Source organism: Rhinoraja longicauda, chromosome 3 (assembly GCF_053455715.1).
Source record: "Rhinoraja longicauda isolate Sanriku21f chromosome 3, sRhiLon1.1, whole genome shotgun sequence".
Lineage (NCBI taxonomy): Eukaryota > Metazoa > Chordata > Chondrichthyes > Rajiformes > Arhynchobatidae > Rhinoraja > Rhinoraja longicauda.
The window spans coordinates 95,055,254-95,071,106 of NC_135955.1; the positions used below are offsets into that span (position 1 = coordinate 95,055,254).

General features: G+C 48.5%; 1 protein-coding gene across 3 annotated transcripts in view; it reads right to left on the reverse strand.

Moving 5' to 3' along the window:
• The window catches only part of enpp6 (ectonucleotide pyrophosphatase/phosphodiesterase 6), a 58,917-nt gene extending 43,298 nt beyond the window's left edge, over positions 1 to 15,619 (reverse strand). Inside the window, exon 1 of one of the 3 annotated variants that reach the window (XM_078396670.1) lies at positions 14,494 to 15,619. In XM_078396670.1, coding sequence (XP_078252796.1) covers positions 14,494 to 14,737 — 244 coding nt within the window. In that variant the 5' untranslated portion in view covers positions 14,738 to 15,619. The remainder of the gene's footprint in view (positions 1 to 14,493) is intronic. The other 2 variants (XM_078396669.1, XM_078396668.1) reach the window with 2 other exon arrangements.
• Between the last annotated feature and the right edge of the window lie 234 nt (positions 15,620 to 15,853).

Genomic DNA, 15,853 nt, shown 5'->3' on the forward strand with positions numbered 1-15,853 from the left:
CATCCCCAGGGCCATAGCTGCTATGAACCGGTCCTGCTGAGCCGGATGGTCACATCGCACAGTGATCCGGCACAGATCTACTTGCACTTTATTCTGTCTTAAAACTGTTACAATTTGTTTCATTGGGTTGTCGTTGTTCAAATTAATTAATTTATTGCATCGTGTGGGAGGCGCATTCCCAATCTCGTTGTACCCCTGTACAATGACAATAAAGATATATTGTATATTGTATTATATTGTATTGTCTAGTGTCTATTGTCTACGTCAGTGGGTATTTTTACAGCAGAGATTGATAGATCCTTGATTAGTTTAGTTTAGTTTAGAGATACAGCGTGGAAACAGGCCCCTTCGGCCCACCGAGTCCGCACCGACCAGCGATCCCCACACTAACACTACCCTACACACGACTCGGGAAAATTGACACGCACACCAATTCCTCCCGCACTCCAAAGATGTACAGATATGTAGGTTAATTGGCTTGGTACAAATGTAAATTGTCCCTTGTGTGTGTAGGGTAGTGTTAGTGTGTGGGGGTCGCTGGTCGGCGTGGACTCGGTGGGCCGAGGGGCCTGTTACCCAAACTAAAACTAAATACTTTCTAAATTCCTTGATGAGGCATGTGATGATTTTACTTTAGTTTAGTTTAGATTAGTTTATTGTCATGTGTACCGAGGTACAGTCAAAGGCTTTTTATTAGTTTAGACAGTTTAGTTTAGAGATACAGCACAGAAACAGGCCCTTCGGCCCACCGGGTCCGCGCCGACCAGCGATCCCCGCACACTAACACTATCCTGCACACACTAGTGACAATTTACACTTATACCAAGCCAATTAACCTACAATTAAGTATAAGAAAATAACTGCAGATGCTGGTACAAATCGATTTATTCACAAAATGCTGGAGTAACTCAGCAGGTCAGGCAGCATCTCGGGAGAGAAGGAATGGGTGACGTTTCGGGTCGAGACCCTTCTTCAGACTGATGTCGGGGGTGGGGCAAAGGAAGGATATAGGTGGAGACAGGGAGATAGAGGGAGATCTGGGAAGGAGGAGCGGAAGGGAGGGACAGAGGAGCTATCTGAAGTTGGAGAAGTCGACGTTCATACCACCGGGCCGCAAACTGCCCAGGCGAAATATGAGGTGCTGCTCCTCCAATTTCCGGCGGGCCTCACTATGGCACTGGAGGAGGCCCATGACAGAGAGGTCAGACTGGGAATGGGAGTGGGAGTTAAAGTGCTGGGCCACCGGGAGATCAGTTGCGTTAATGCGGACCGAGCGCAGGTGTTCAGCGAAGCGATCGCCGAGCCTGCGCTTGGTTTCGCCGATATAAATAAGTTGACATCTAGAGCAGCGGATGCAGTAGATGAGGTTGGAGGAGGTGCAGGTGAACCTCTGTCTCACCTGGAAAGACTGTTTGGGTCCTTTGATGGAGTTGAGGGGGGAGGTAAAGGGACAGGTGGTGCATCTCGTGCGGTTGCAGGGGAAAGTGCCCGGGGTTAGGGTGGTTTGGGTAGGAAGGGACGAGTGGACCAGGGAGTTGCGGAGGGAACGGTCTCTGCGGAACGCAGAGAGGGGAGGGGATGGGAAGATATGGCCAGTGGTGGGGTCCTGTTGTAGGTGACGGAAATGTTGGTGGATGATATGTTGGATCCGCTGGCTGGTAGGGTGGAAGGTGAGAACGAGGGGGATCCTGTCCTTGTTGTGAGTGGGGGGAGGGGGAGCAAGAGCGGAGCTGCGGGATGTAGAAGAGACCTTAGTGAGAGCCTCATCTATAATGGAGGAGGGGAAGCCCCGTTTTCTGAAAAACGAGGACATCTCAGAAGCCCTAGTCTGAAACACCTCATCCCGGGCGCAGATGCGGCGTAGACGGAGGAATTGGGAGTAGGGGATAGACTTTTTGCAGGGTACCGGGTGGGAAGAAGTGTAGTCCAGATAGCTGTGCGAGTCGGTGGGCTTGTAGTAAATGTCCGTCACTAGTTTTTCTCCTGTGATGGAGATGGTGAGGTCCAGAAACGGGAGGGAGATGTCAGAGATAGTCCAGGTATATTTAAGGGCAGGATGGAAATTGGAGGTGAAGTGTATGAAGTCAACCTACAATTAACCTGTGTTTGGAGTGCGGGAGGAAACCGAAGATCTCGGAGAAAACCCACTCAGGTCACGGGGAGAACGTACAAACTCCGTGCAGACGGCGCCCGTAGTTGGGATGGAACCCGGGTCTCCGGCACTGCATTCGCTGTAAGGCAACAACTCTACCACTGCGCCACCGTGACCACCCAAAGTATGGGTGTCAGGGGTTACGGGGAAAAGGCAGGAGAATGGGGTCGGTGGGGGGGGGGGGATAGATCAGCTATGATTGAATGGCAGCGTAGACTTGATGGGCCAAATGGCCTAATTCTGCTCCTATCACGTACGGTCTTACCCACCCTGTTACTCCAATGCTATGTGTGTTTTTTTGCCACTTTAGTCTTCAGCTGCCTATTCTACTTTCTTAGAGGTGGGGGGTTCTGCATTTGTCTAGGTCTTGCATAAACACTGCGTCACGGTGGCGCAGCGGTAGAGTTGCTGCCTCGTAGCGCCAGACACCCGGGTTCCATCCAGACTACCGCTGCCGTCTGCACGGAGTTTGCATGTTTTCCCCGTGACCTGCGTGGGTTTTCTCCGGGTGCTCCGGTTTCCTCCCACACTCCAAAGACGTGCAGGTTTGTTGGTTCATTGGTTAAGTCGGTAAAAATTGTAAATTGTCCCGAGTGTGTGTGGGATAGTGTCAGTGTACGGGGATCACTGGGCGGACAGGACTCAACGGGCCGAAGGGCCACTGAGTCTGTGCCGACCACCGATCCCTGTACACTAACACCTACAAACCTGCACGTCTTTGGAATGTGGGAGGAAACGGGGGCTCCTGGGGGAAACCCACGCGGTCACGGGGAGAATGTGCAAACTCCGTACAGACAGCACCCGTGGTCGGGATCGAGCCCGGGTCTCTGGCGCTGTGAGGCAGCAACTCTACCGCTGCGCCACCGTGCTACCAAAATGATCTCTGAAGATGTACAGTGGAGTTCACCAGCATCTGAAAAGGGTGGGAACCTCAGGATTTGCATTTACACCGATCAGCCAAAACATTATGACCACTGACAGGTGAAGTGAATAACATTGACTATCTTGTTACAATGGCACCTGTCAAGGGGTGGGATATATTAGGCAGCAAGTGAACAGTCGGTTCTTGAAGTTGACGTGTTGGATGCAGGAGAAATGGGCAGGAGTAAAGACCTGAGCGACTTTGACAAGGGCCAAATTGTTATGGCCAGACGACTGGGTCAGAGCATCTCTGAAACGGCAAGGCTTGTGGGGTGCTCCCGGTCAGCAGTGGTGAGTACCGACCGACAGACAGTGGTCCGAGGAGGGACAAACCACAAACCGGCGACAGGCAGGGTGTTGGGCGCCGAAGGCTCATCGATGTGCGAGGGAAACGAAGGCTATCCCGTCTGGTCCGAACCGACAGAAGGTCGATTGTGGCACAAGTCACGGAAAATGTTAACGGTGGTCACGGGAGGAACGTGTCACAATACACAGTGTATCGCACCCTGCTGCGTATGGGGCTGCACACGGAGGACCAACAGCATATTAGGCAGGTGGTCATAATGTTTCGGCTGATTGGTGTAGACGTTACCTTGATATTAATCTTGTTAATGTTGCCGGTTGAACAGCTACCTACTTCCAGCACACTCTGAGCTCTGCAATACACACATGCATGTCCACAGTTTTCTGCTTGCACAGCAATGCAGGATTGCCAGCATATGTCTGATCTGCTGGCTTTGCATCACAGAAACAAGTACCAGCCTCAACAAATACCCGCCTGGAATCACTTATCATCAAAATTCGTCCTTTGTGTCTCTGTTGTTACTTTTTTTAGAACAAAATGCTGGCTTTCTAATGAGCGCCTTAAAGCCGAACAGCAACGAGGAACACAGAGGCAATAATTGTCATAGGTTTTGATCAACTGATTGAATTGATTTTGATTGAAAGATGCGTCGTGGAAACAGGCCAGCCCACAGGTGGACGCAAAATGCTGGGTCAGGCAGCATCTCTGGAGAGAAGGAATGGGTGACGTTTCGGGTCGAGGCCCTTCTTCAGACTGACGTCAGGGGAGGGGGCGGAACAGAGATAGAATGTAGTCGGAGACAGGAAGACTAGTGGGGGAACTGGGAAGGGGGAGGGGATGGAGAGAGAGGGAAAGCAAGGACTATCTGAAAGTAAGAGAAGTCAATGTTCATACCGCTGGGGTGTAAACTACCTCCTCCCTTCAGCCCACTGAGTCCACGCCGACCATCGAACACCAGTTGACACTAGTTCCGTGTTATAGACAATAGACAATAGACAATAGGTGCAGGAGGAGGCTATTCGGCCCTTCGAGCCAGCACCGCCATTCAATGTGATCATGGCTGATCATTCTCAATCAGTACCCCGTTCCTGCCTTCTCCCCATACCCCCTGACTCCGTTATCCTTAAGAGCTCTATCTAGCTCTCTCTTGAAAGCATCCAGATAATTGGCCTCCACTGCCTTCTGAGGCAGAGAATTCCACAGATTCACAACTCTCTGACTGAAAACATTTTTCCTCATCTCAGTTCTAAATGGCCTACCCCTTATTCTTAAACTGTGGCCCCTTGTCCTGGACTCCCCCAACATTGGGAACATGTTTCCTGCCTCTAACGTGTCCAACCCCTTAATAATATTATACGTTTTCATAGGATCTCCTCTCATCCTTCTAAATTCCAGTGTATACAAGCCCAGTCGCTCCAGTCTTTCAACATATGATAGTCCCGCCATTCCGGGAATTAACCTAGTGAACCTACGCTGCACGCCCTCAATAGCAAGAATATCCTTCCTCAAATTTGGAGACCAAAACTGCACACAGTGCTCCAGGTGCGGTCTCACTAGGGCCCTGTACAACTGCACCCAGTACTCCAGGTGCGGTCTCACTAGGGCCCTGTACAACTGCACCCAGTACTCCAGGTGCGGTCTCACTAGGGCCCTGTACAACTGCACACAGTACTCCAGGTGCGGTCTCACTAGGGCCCTGTACAACTGCACACAGTACTCCAGGTGCGGTCTCACTAGGGCCCTGTACAACTGCACACAGTACTCCAGGTGCGGTCTCACTAGGGCCCTGTACAACTGCACACAGTACTCCAGGTGCGGTCTCACTAGGGCCTTGTACAACTGCAGACGTTAAAATGGCAGCGGGTGCAGACGCAGCGGCCCCACACTCTCCCGATTTTTCGAGTGTTTTTAATGTTTTTTCAAGTTCGTCATGTTTGTCATGTTTGTCACTTCAACAACTCTGGACAGTCAGCAGTAGACAGTATAGTCGTGAGTTCTTGCTGGACAAGAAAACAACATCATCAACACTGGACGCTACGCTTGCAGAGGAACTTAGCGGCCTCAGAATACTCTGCCTGACCTCGACCTTGGCCTCGAGTGCTGCCCCCCGGCTGGAAAGGAGACGCCGCAGGCGGTGTGAGAGGAAGCAGAAGAGGGGTAAGCGCGGAGGCATCCGGGCTAGGCTAGCGGCTAGCCCACACAGACCGGCTATTCCCAGCATGCTAATGGCTAATGTACGCTCACTGGACAATAAAATGGACACTATAAGACTTCTCCGGTCGACCCAGCGTGAGGTGAGGGAATGCTGTGTTTACGTTTTTACGGAAACATGGCTTAATGACAACATCCCGGACTCCGCTGTTCAGCTCGACCGGCTAACATGCTACCGATCGGACAGAGCTACGGTTAGCGGGGGGAAGACTCGCGGCGGCGGTGTGATTGTTTACATCAGTGATGCTTGGTGTCGGGACGCTGTGTTGGTCTACAAACACTGTTCACCGCTGGCGGAGTTTATGGTTGTGAAGTGCCGGCCTTTCTACCTCCCGAGGGAGCTAACAGCTATCCTGTTAGTCGCTGTTTACATCCCTCCCAGTTCCAACAACAAGGACAGAGAGGAGGCACTCTGCGAACTGTACCGGGCCATCTCTGAGCAGCAGACAGCACACCCAGATGGCTTTCTCATCGTAGCTGGGGACTTCAACCATGCTAACCTAAAAACTGTCATGCCCAAAGTATACCAGCATGTTGATTTCCCAACACGAGAAAACAACACCTTGGACCTTGTCTACACGACCATCAAAGGAGCATACAAGGCTTCCCCCCCTCCCCCACATCAGCCTCTCTGATCACCTCACCGTTCTGCTGAAACCGGCATACAGACCCCGGATGAAAGTCACCAAACCGGTTTCAAAAGAGGTGCGTGTGTGGTCAGAGGACAGCACAGCGTCACTCCAAAACTGCTTTGAGACTACAGACTGGGACATGTTCAAGCAGGCAGCAACATACAACAACACAACCAACATTCAGGAATACACAGAGACAGTTACAGGCGACATCACCAAATGCATTGACGATGTGACCCACACCAGAGCCATCACCATCCGGGCTAACCAGAAGCCATGGCTGACAGGGGAGGTCCATGGGCTGCTGAGGGTCCGCAACGCTGCCTTCAGAGAGGGCAATCCAGCCGGTCTCAGAGCAGCCAGGGCCAACCTTTCCAGTGGCATCAGGAAAGCCAAACAACACTACACCCGGCGCATCACAGCCCACTTCAGTGACAGCAGAGACACACGGAGCCTGTGGAAGGGTATTAGGACTATCACGGACTACAAACCCTTACAATAGACAATAGACAATAGACAATAGACAATAGGTGCAGGAGTAGGCCATTCAGCCCTTCGAGCCAGCACCGCCATTCAATGCGATCATGGCTGATCACTATCAATCAGTACCCCGTTCCTGCTTTCTCCCCATACCCCCTCACTCCGCTATCCTTAAGAGCTCTATCCAGCTCTCTCTTGAAAGCATCCAACGAACTGGCCTCCACTGCCTTCTGAGGCAGAGAATTCCACACCTTCACCACCCTCTGACTGAAAAAGTTCTTCCTCATCTCCGTTCTAAATGGCCTACCCCTTATTCTCAAACTGTGGCCCCTTGTTCTGGACTCCCCCAACATTGGGAACATGTTATCTGCCTCTAATGTGTCCAATCCCCTAATTATCTTATATGTTTCAATAAGATCCCCCCTCATCCTTCTAAATTCCAGTGTATACAAGCCCAATCGCTCCAGCCTTTCAACATACGACAGTCCCGCCATTCCGGGAATTAATCTAGTGAACCTACGCTGCACGCCCTCAGACCACAGACCTGTGACAGTGACACCTCTCTCTTGAACGACCTCAACGGCTTCTTCGCACGCTTTGAAGCACAGAGCAACACACCTGCGCAGAAAACAACTCCCCCCCCCAACGACCAGGCTATTTGTCTGTCTCCAGGCAGTGTGAGGAGCACACTGTTAAGGATTAACACCCGGAAAGCTTCTGGACCTGACAACATTCCTGGTCGTGTGCTAAAAGACTGCGCAGCTAAGCTCACAGATGTCCTCACAGACATCTTCAACATCTCCCTGAGCCAGGCTGTTGTTCCCTTGTGCTTCAAAGAAACCACCATTATACCTGTGCCCAAGAAGTCTTCTCCATCCTGCTTCAACGACTACCGCCCTGTAGCGCTGACTTCAACCATCATGAAGTGCTTCGAGAGGCTGGTCATGAAGCAGATCAGATCCAACCTCCCCCCCTCCCTGGACCCGTTTCAGTTTGCATATCGAGCTAAGCGGTCCACTGAGGATGCCATCTCCTCTGCTCTACACCCAGCCCTCACCCACTTGGACACTAAAAACTCATATGTTAGGATGCTGTTCATAGACTTTAGCTCAGCATTCAACACCATCATCCCCCAGCAGCTGGTTTGTAAACTAACAAATCTGGGCCTCAGCCCCCTTCTCTGCAACTGGCTGCTGGACTTCCTCACTGCCAGACCCCAGTCCGTACGGGTCGGCAGCAACACATCGGACACCATCACGCTGAGTACGGGTGCCCCACAAGGATGTGTGCTAAGCCCCCTGCTCTTCAGCTTGCTGACCCACGACTGCACACCCACCTACAGCTCCAACCACTTCGTCAAGTTTGCGGATGACACAACAGTGGTGGGTCTCATCAGCAACAACGACGAGACCCACTACAGGAAGGAGGTGGACCAGCTGGCCGCGTGGTGCACAGACAACAATCTCTTCCTGAATGTGGAGAAAACAAAGGAGATTGTTGTCGACTTCAGGAGAACGCACACCCAACACCCCCACCCACTGACCATCAATGGTGCTGCTGTGGAGCAGGTGAGCAGCACCAAATTCCTGGGGGTGAACATCACCGAGGATCTCTCCTGGAGCAACAACATCACGTCCATCGCCAAGAAAGCCCAGCAGCGCCTCTACTTCCTCCGCAAACTGAAGAGAGCGGGAGCCCCCACACCCATCATGTACACTTTTTACCGAGGCGCCATCGAGAGCATCCTCAGCAGCTGCATCACTGTGTGGTTCGGCAGCTGCACAGCCTCCAGCCGCAAGACCCTGCAGCGCATAGTGAACACTGCTGAGAGGATCACTGGCGCCTCACTCCCAACACTCCTGGTCCTTTACACCACCCGCCTCACCCGCAAAGCATTGAGCATTGTGGGTGACCCCTCCCACCCCTCCAACAGCCTCTTCACCCTCCTGCCTTCAGGGAGAAGGTTTCGTAGCCTGAGGTCAAGCACCACCCGACTAAAGAACAGTTTTTTCCACCAGGCTGTCAGGATGCTGAACTCTCTCCCCTCCCTTCCTCCTCTCTCCCCTGCCCCTATTGGACCTGGACTTTAACACCCCACACACACGCACATCCAGCACCAGACACTTTAAAAAAAATTTTTTAACGCATTTGAAGTGACTATATTTTATATTTTATGTTGATTGTTGTTTGCTGTGCCTTTTTAATTTTAACTTAGTTTTATGCACTTTGTTCCTCGGGATTGTGGGAAACGGTATTTCGATTTTCTGTCTGTGTAAACTGGCTGAGGATTGACAATAAAATTGACTTTGACTTTGACTTTGAGAAGGACCTCCTGTCTCCCCTTAATCTCCAGCGCTTTGGAGAAAACAAGGTGTCCAAAGTAACGGGGAGAAGGCAGGAGAACAGGGTCGAGAGGGAAAGGTCGATCAGCCAAAGAATGAATGGCGGAGTTGACTCGATGGGCCGAATGGCCTCATTTTGCTCCAATTTCTTATGGTCTTATCGTCTTAAAAGAATCCAAGTTTGTCCAACCTCTCCTTACAACTGTAGGAAGGAACTGCAGATGCTGCTTTACACCGTAGACACATAGTGCTGGAGTAACTTTAAGTGCCTTTTAGATAGGCACATGAATGTGCAGGAACTGGTGGGATATGGATCACGTGCAGGCAGAGGAGATTAGTTTAATTCAGCATCATGTTCAGCACTGGCATTGTAGGCCGAAGGACCTATTTTGGTGCTGTCCTGATTGTTCTAAAACACAATAGGTTGGGTGAATTTTGACAGAGTGCAGTTTGGTTTCCCCATTAGGAATTCATTCCTTTATAGACCTGGCAATTCTCTCATGTTGTAGAAAGACACAGAGTGCTGGAGTAACTCAGCGGGTCAGGCAGGATCTCTGGAGAACATGGACAGGTGACGTTTCACAGAGTGCTGGAGTAACTCAGCGGGTCAGGCAGCATCTCTGGAGAAAAGGAATAGGTGACGTTTTGGGTTAGAACCCTTCTTCAGACTGAAAGATAGAGGTGGAGTGGGGGGGAATTGCCAAAACAAATCAGGGCCGGCAACAGATTACCTCAGCAGGGGCTGGAGCCCACGATGGTCCATAGTTGGCTGGAAAAGGTGTCCTAACTAGAGGGATACAAGGATTCCAACAGTGCAACTAATAGGACACTGGGTTTATTTTAGTTTAGAGATACAGAGTGGAAACAGGCCCTTCGGCCCACCGAGTCCGCGCCGACCAGCGATCCCCACACATTAACAATACCCTACACACACTAGGGACAATTTTACATCTATACCCAAGCCAATTAGCCTACAAATCTGTAGGAAGAAAACTGCAGATGCTGGTTTAAATCGAAGGTAGACACAAAATGCTGGAGTAACCCAGCGGGTCAGGCAGCATCTCTGGAGAGAGGGAAGGAATGGGTGATGTTTTGGGTCGAGACCCTTCAGTCAGAAGAAGTCTGAAGAAGGATCTCGACCCGAAACGTCACCCATTCCTTCTCTCCAGAGATGCTGCCTGACCCGCTGAGTTACTCCAGCATTTTGTGTCTACCTACAAACCCGTGCACAAGGGGAGAACGTACAAACTCCGTACAGACAGCGCCCGTAGTCAGTATTGAACCGGGGTTTCTGGGGCTGTGAGGCGGCAGCTCTACCACTGTGCCAATGTGTACAGGTACAGGACAAAAGGAATAATGTTTAGGGCAAGATAAAAGTCCAGTAAAGTCCGATTAAAGATAGTGCAAAGCTCTTCAATGTTGTAGATAGCAGGTTCGGGCTGCACCCTAGTTACTGATAGGGTGATTCAGTTGCCTGATAACAGCTGGGAAGGAGTGCGAAAGGGTGATCGATGGTGTACGTGGTCTCATGGGGCCAAAGGGCCTGTTTCCATGCTGTGTCATAGAGTGATACAGTGTGGAAACAGGCCCTTTGGTCCAACTTGCCTAACACCGGCCAACATGTCCCAACTACACTCATCCCACCTGCCTGCGCTTGGTCCATAACCCTCCAAACCTGTCCTATCCATGTACCTGTCTAACTGTTTCTTAAACGTTGGGATAGTCCCTGCCTCAACTACCTCCACCGGCAGCTTGTTCCATACACTATGACTCTATGACTCTATATTTGGTAGAAACAAACTACTGCAGATGCTGGTTTATACCAAAGATAGGCGCAAAAGTGCTGGAGTAACTCAGCGGGACAGGTACCATCCCTGGAGAACATGGAGTTGATGTTTTGGGTAGGATTTTGGACTTTAGACTTTAGATTTTAGACACACAGCGTGGAAACAGGCCCTTCGGCCCACCATGTCCGTGCCGACCAGCGATCATCCCATACACTAGCACTATCCCACACACTAGGGCCAATTTACAATTTTTACTGAAGCCAATTAATCTACAAACCTGTACGTCTTTGGGGGGTGGGAGGAAACCGGAGCAACCAGTGAACACCCACGCGGTCACGGGGAGAACGTGCAAACTCCGTACAGACAGCGCCCGTAGTCAGGATCGAACCCGGGTCTCTGGCGCTGTGAGGCAGCACTATGCCACTAGGCGGCAGCTCTACCACTGTGCCAATGTGCAGTCCGAAGGTTGTGAACAGGAGAACTACCAGTTGCCTGAAGAAGGGTCCTGACCTGAAACGTCACCCATTCCTTCTCTCCCAAGATGCTGCCGGACCCGCTGAGTTACTCCAGCACTTTATGTCTCTCCTAGCCACTTCCATAGTTTGTCCAACCCAAGTTTGTCCAACCTCTCATGGTAACTAATACCCCTTAATCCAGACAGCAGTCTGGTAAGATATTCATTCTGAAGAAGGGTCCCTATTGAAAACGTCACCTATCCATGTTCTCCAGAGATGCTGCCTGACCCGCTGAGTTACTCCAGCACTCTGTGAAACGTCACCTATCCGTGTTCTCCAGAGATGCTGCCTGACCCGCTGAGTTACTCCAGCACTCTGTGTCTGTCTCTGGTATAAACCAGCATCTGCAGTTCCTTCCAATATCATTCTGGTAAATTAGTTGTCAGCTGAGTTACCTATTACATTTAAACCATTTTAGTAACAGATTGCACGATTGTTTCGTATTTTCACAGCCTCTCCTTTACTTAAAATCATTTAATTTTTTTTTTTAATTAGCTCTTAATTTAAGTTATTTTATAGTAAATTTAAAAAACAATAATTTAAGTCATTTACTATTTAATTAAAAAACCCTTATTTGCCATTTAATAATTAATTTTAAAAAACCTTAATTTAAGTCATTCACTATGTAATTTTTAAAAAAAACCAATTTAAGTAATTTACTATTTAATTTGTCATTTAATGTTTAATTAAAAGAGCATTTAATTTCAGTCATTTAATATTTCATTTTAAAAAAATTTTAAGTCATTTAATTTTAAATTAAAAACCTTCAATTTAAGTTATTGAATTTTTTTTAAATTTTAAAACCCTAATTTAAGTAATTTAATATTGAATTGAATTGAATATTTAATGTAAAAGACCCTTAAATTTAAGTAATTTAATATTAAATGTAAAAAGACCCTTAAATTTCTTTCAACTTTCTACTGCACAACTGGGCTATCTCGTGCAGGTTTCGCTCGCGTGGGTACTGCTTGCAAAAGGTCATTTAGATTTTTATGCGGGCAAGTTTGGAGAGGTGATCCATGTCCAAGTTGTCGAGCTGTGACTTGAAGAGTTGACAAGGTTGGTGCTCATCTGGCGGTGTCGGGAAGGATGTTCCACTCTGGGATAGTCCATGGATATAGTGACTGTAGGTAGCTATTTTTGTTTGAAGTGACCTGAGGACTGTCTAAGATATCACAAAATGCTGGAGTAACTCAGCGGGTCAGGCAGCATCTCTGGAGAGAAGAAATGGGTGACGTTTCGGGTCGAGACCCTTCTTCAGACTGATGTCAGGGGAGGGGGCGGGACAAAGGAAGGATATAGGTGGAGAACAGGAAGACAGTGGTAGAACTGGGAAGGGGGAGGGGAAGAGAGGGACAGAGGAACAATCTAAAGTTGGAGAAGTCAATGTTCATACCGCTGGGCTGTAAGCTGCCCAAGCGAAATATGAGGTGCTGTTCCTCCAATTTGCGGTGGGCCTCACTATGACAATGGAGGAGGCCCATGACAGAAAGGTCAGACTGGGAGTGGGAGGGGAGAGTTGAAGTGCTCAGCCACCGGGAGATCAGGTTGGTTAAGGCAGACTGAGCGAAGGTGTTGAGCAAAATGATCGCCGAGCCTGCGCTTGGTCTCGCCGACGTAGAGAAGTTGACATCTGGAGCAGCGGATACAATAGATGAGATTGGAGGAGGTGCAGGTGAACCTCTGCCTCACCTGGAAAGACTGTTTGGGTCCTTGGATGGAGTCGAGGGGGGAGGTAAAGGGGCAGGTGTTGCATCTCCTGCGGTTGCAGGGGAAAGTGCCCGGGGAGGGGGTAGTTTGGGCTGTCTTGTAAATTCCTGGGTATTGGATTGAACACAGTGAGATATGTTACTGGGGATGATGCCTTGAGTCTCTTTGTAGACGGTACACAGGCAGGCTTTAGTGCGTCTTGACTCCAGCGACTCCCAGCCAAGGTGAGTTTACATATCAGAGACGCTTGACTGTCTTGAGTAGTCGTCGTTGCAAACAAACCGTGATGCACGCCTCTGAACCTTGTCAAGGGTGTCAATGTTATTTTTCTGGTGAGTTGTCCCATATTGCCAGGCAATATTACAACAGCGAGGGAATAGACAATAGGTGCAGGAGGAGGCCATTCGGCCCTTCGAGCCAGCACCGCCATTCAATGTGATCATGGCTGACCATTCTCATATTTCGCCTGGGCAGTTTGCGGCCCGGTGGTATGAACGTTGACTTCTCCAACTTCAGATAGCTCCTCTGTCCCTCCCTTCCCCTCCTCCTTCCCAGATCTCCCTCTATCTTCCTGTCTCCACCTATATCCTTCCTTTGTCCCACCCCCGACATCAGTCTGAAGAAGGGTCTCGACCCGAAACGTCACCCATTCCTTCTCTCCCGAGATGCTGCCTGACCTGCTGAGTTACTCCAGCATTTTGTGAATAACTCAATCAGTACCCCCTGACTCCGCTATCCTTAACAAGTGTTTTGTACCTCAGCTACCTCCTTTGTTGGTACTAAATTAAGTAATTTAATGTTCAATGTAAAAGACCCTTAAATTTAAGTAATGTAATATTTAATGTAAAAGACCCTTATATTTAAGTAATTGAACATTTAATGTAAAAGACCCTTAAATTTAAGTAATTGAACATTTAATTTAAAGGACCCTTAAATTTAAGTTATTTCATGTAAAAGACCCTTAAATTTAAGTAATGTAATATTTAATTTAAAGGACCCTTAAATCAGAATCAGAATCAGAATCAGAATAGCCTTTATTGTCATCCAAAAAAACAAGTCTTTTGGACGAAATTCAATTACCCACAGTCCAACAATAAGAGCATTTAATATTTCATGTAAAAGACCCTTAAATTTAAGTAATGTAATATTTAATTTAAAGACCCTTAAATTTAAGTGATTGAATATTTAAGTGATTGAATATTTAATTTAAAGGACCCTTAAATTTTAGTAATGTAATATTTAATGTAAAGACCCTTAAATTTAAGTAATGTAATATTTAATGTAAAAGACCCTTAAATTTAAGTAATTGAATATCTTTGCTTGAATAGCCCACTGGACAAAGTTAAAGTTTAATTTAAACTATATATATTTTTCAAGTTTAATTTTGAATTAAACAATTAGATGCAAGTTCTGACTTTGTGTTGAGCAAATCCACTTACCGGTCATGAGGGAGTAATAGTTGGGGTAGGACAAGCTGGGGAAGTCGGGGGTGAGATGTTGGACCCTGACGCCGGTCTCCACTATCTCTCGCATCCCGGGTAAGCCCTGCAGCGCCTTGTCGCCGATGTAGTCGAAGCGAAAGCCATCGACGAGGAAGACCAGCAGTTTTCTGCTGGCGAAGCATGAAGAGAGGAGAAGAGAGCAGAGGGCGAGAGCAGAGAGTGCTGCTGTGTGTGCGCCCATGGTGCGTGCGTTCCCACACTAGCACTGAGTCGGTGCTGATGATTCACTGTCTGTGTAATGTGAGGGCGGTGTCACACACACTCACACACACACTCACACACACACACACACAGAATTCACACACACACACACACACACACACACACACACACAAACACACACTCACATACACACACACTCACACACAGAACTCACACACACACACACACAGAACTCACACACAGACACACTCACACACACACACACACACACAAACACACACACTCACACACAGAACTCACACACACACACACTCACACACACACACACAGAACTCACACACACACACTTTTTTTTTTTAATCAAAAAATACTTTATTCAAGTAATAAATATCATTTACAAAACATCTTTTTTAAACAAACCCATCCGACATTTCCGGAGGTTACATATTCAATACAGACATTTACTTAGACATTTACATACATTTACATACATATCCCTTATTTGGAGGGGCGTCTCTCTCCCCACACACACACACACTCACACACACAGACAACACACAAATATACACACACACACACACAGAGACACACTCACATACACACACACACACACACTCACACACACACACACACACACACACACACACACTCACACACAGACACACTCACATACACACACACACACACTCACAGACACACACACACACACACACACACACACACACTCACACACAGACACACTCACATACACACACACACACACTCACAGACACACACACACACACACACACACAAACAAACACAGAGATAACAACAACAACAACAACCGATCTCACATGATCTCAAACGGGAAACTCATTGTGAAATAAATAAGTGGTCTCACACTGAAACAAGAGACACGCTACAATGGGATTAAAGCTCCAGGAGGATGAGCGGGTGATCTCACACAGAGAGAGAGAGAGGGGGGTGGGTGTGTGCAAGCAAGATCATGAAAGGAATAGGAATGGTACATTGTGCAGGAAGGAACTGCAACTGCTGGTTTGAACCAAAGACAGACGCAAAATCTTCAGATGAAGGGTCTGGACCCAAAACGCCATCCATTTCTTCTATCCAGAGATGCTGTTTTGAGTTGCTC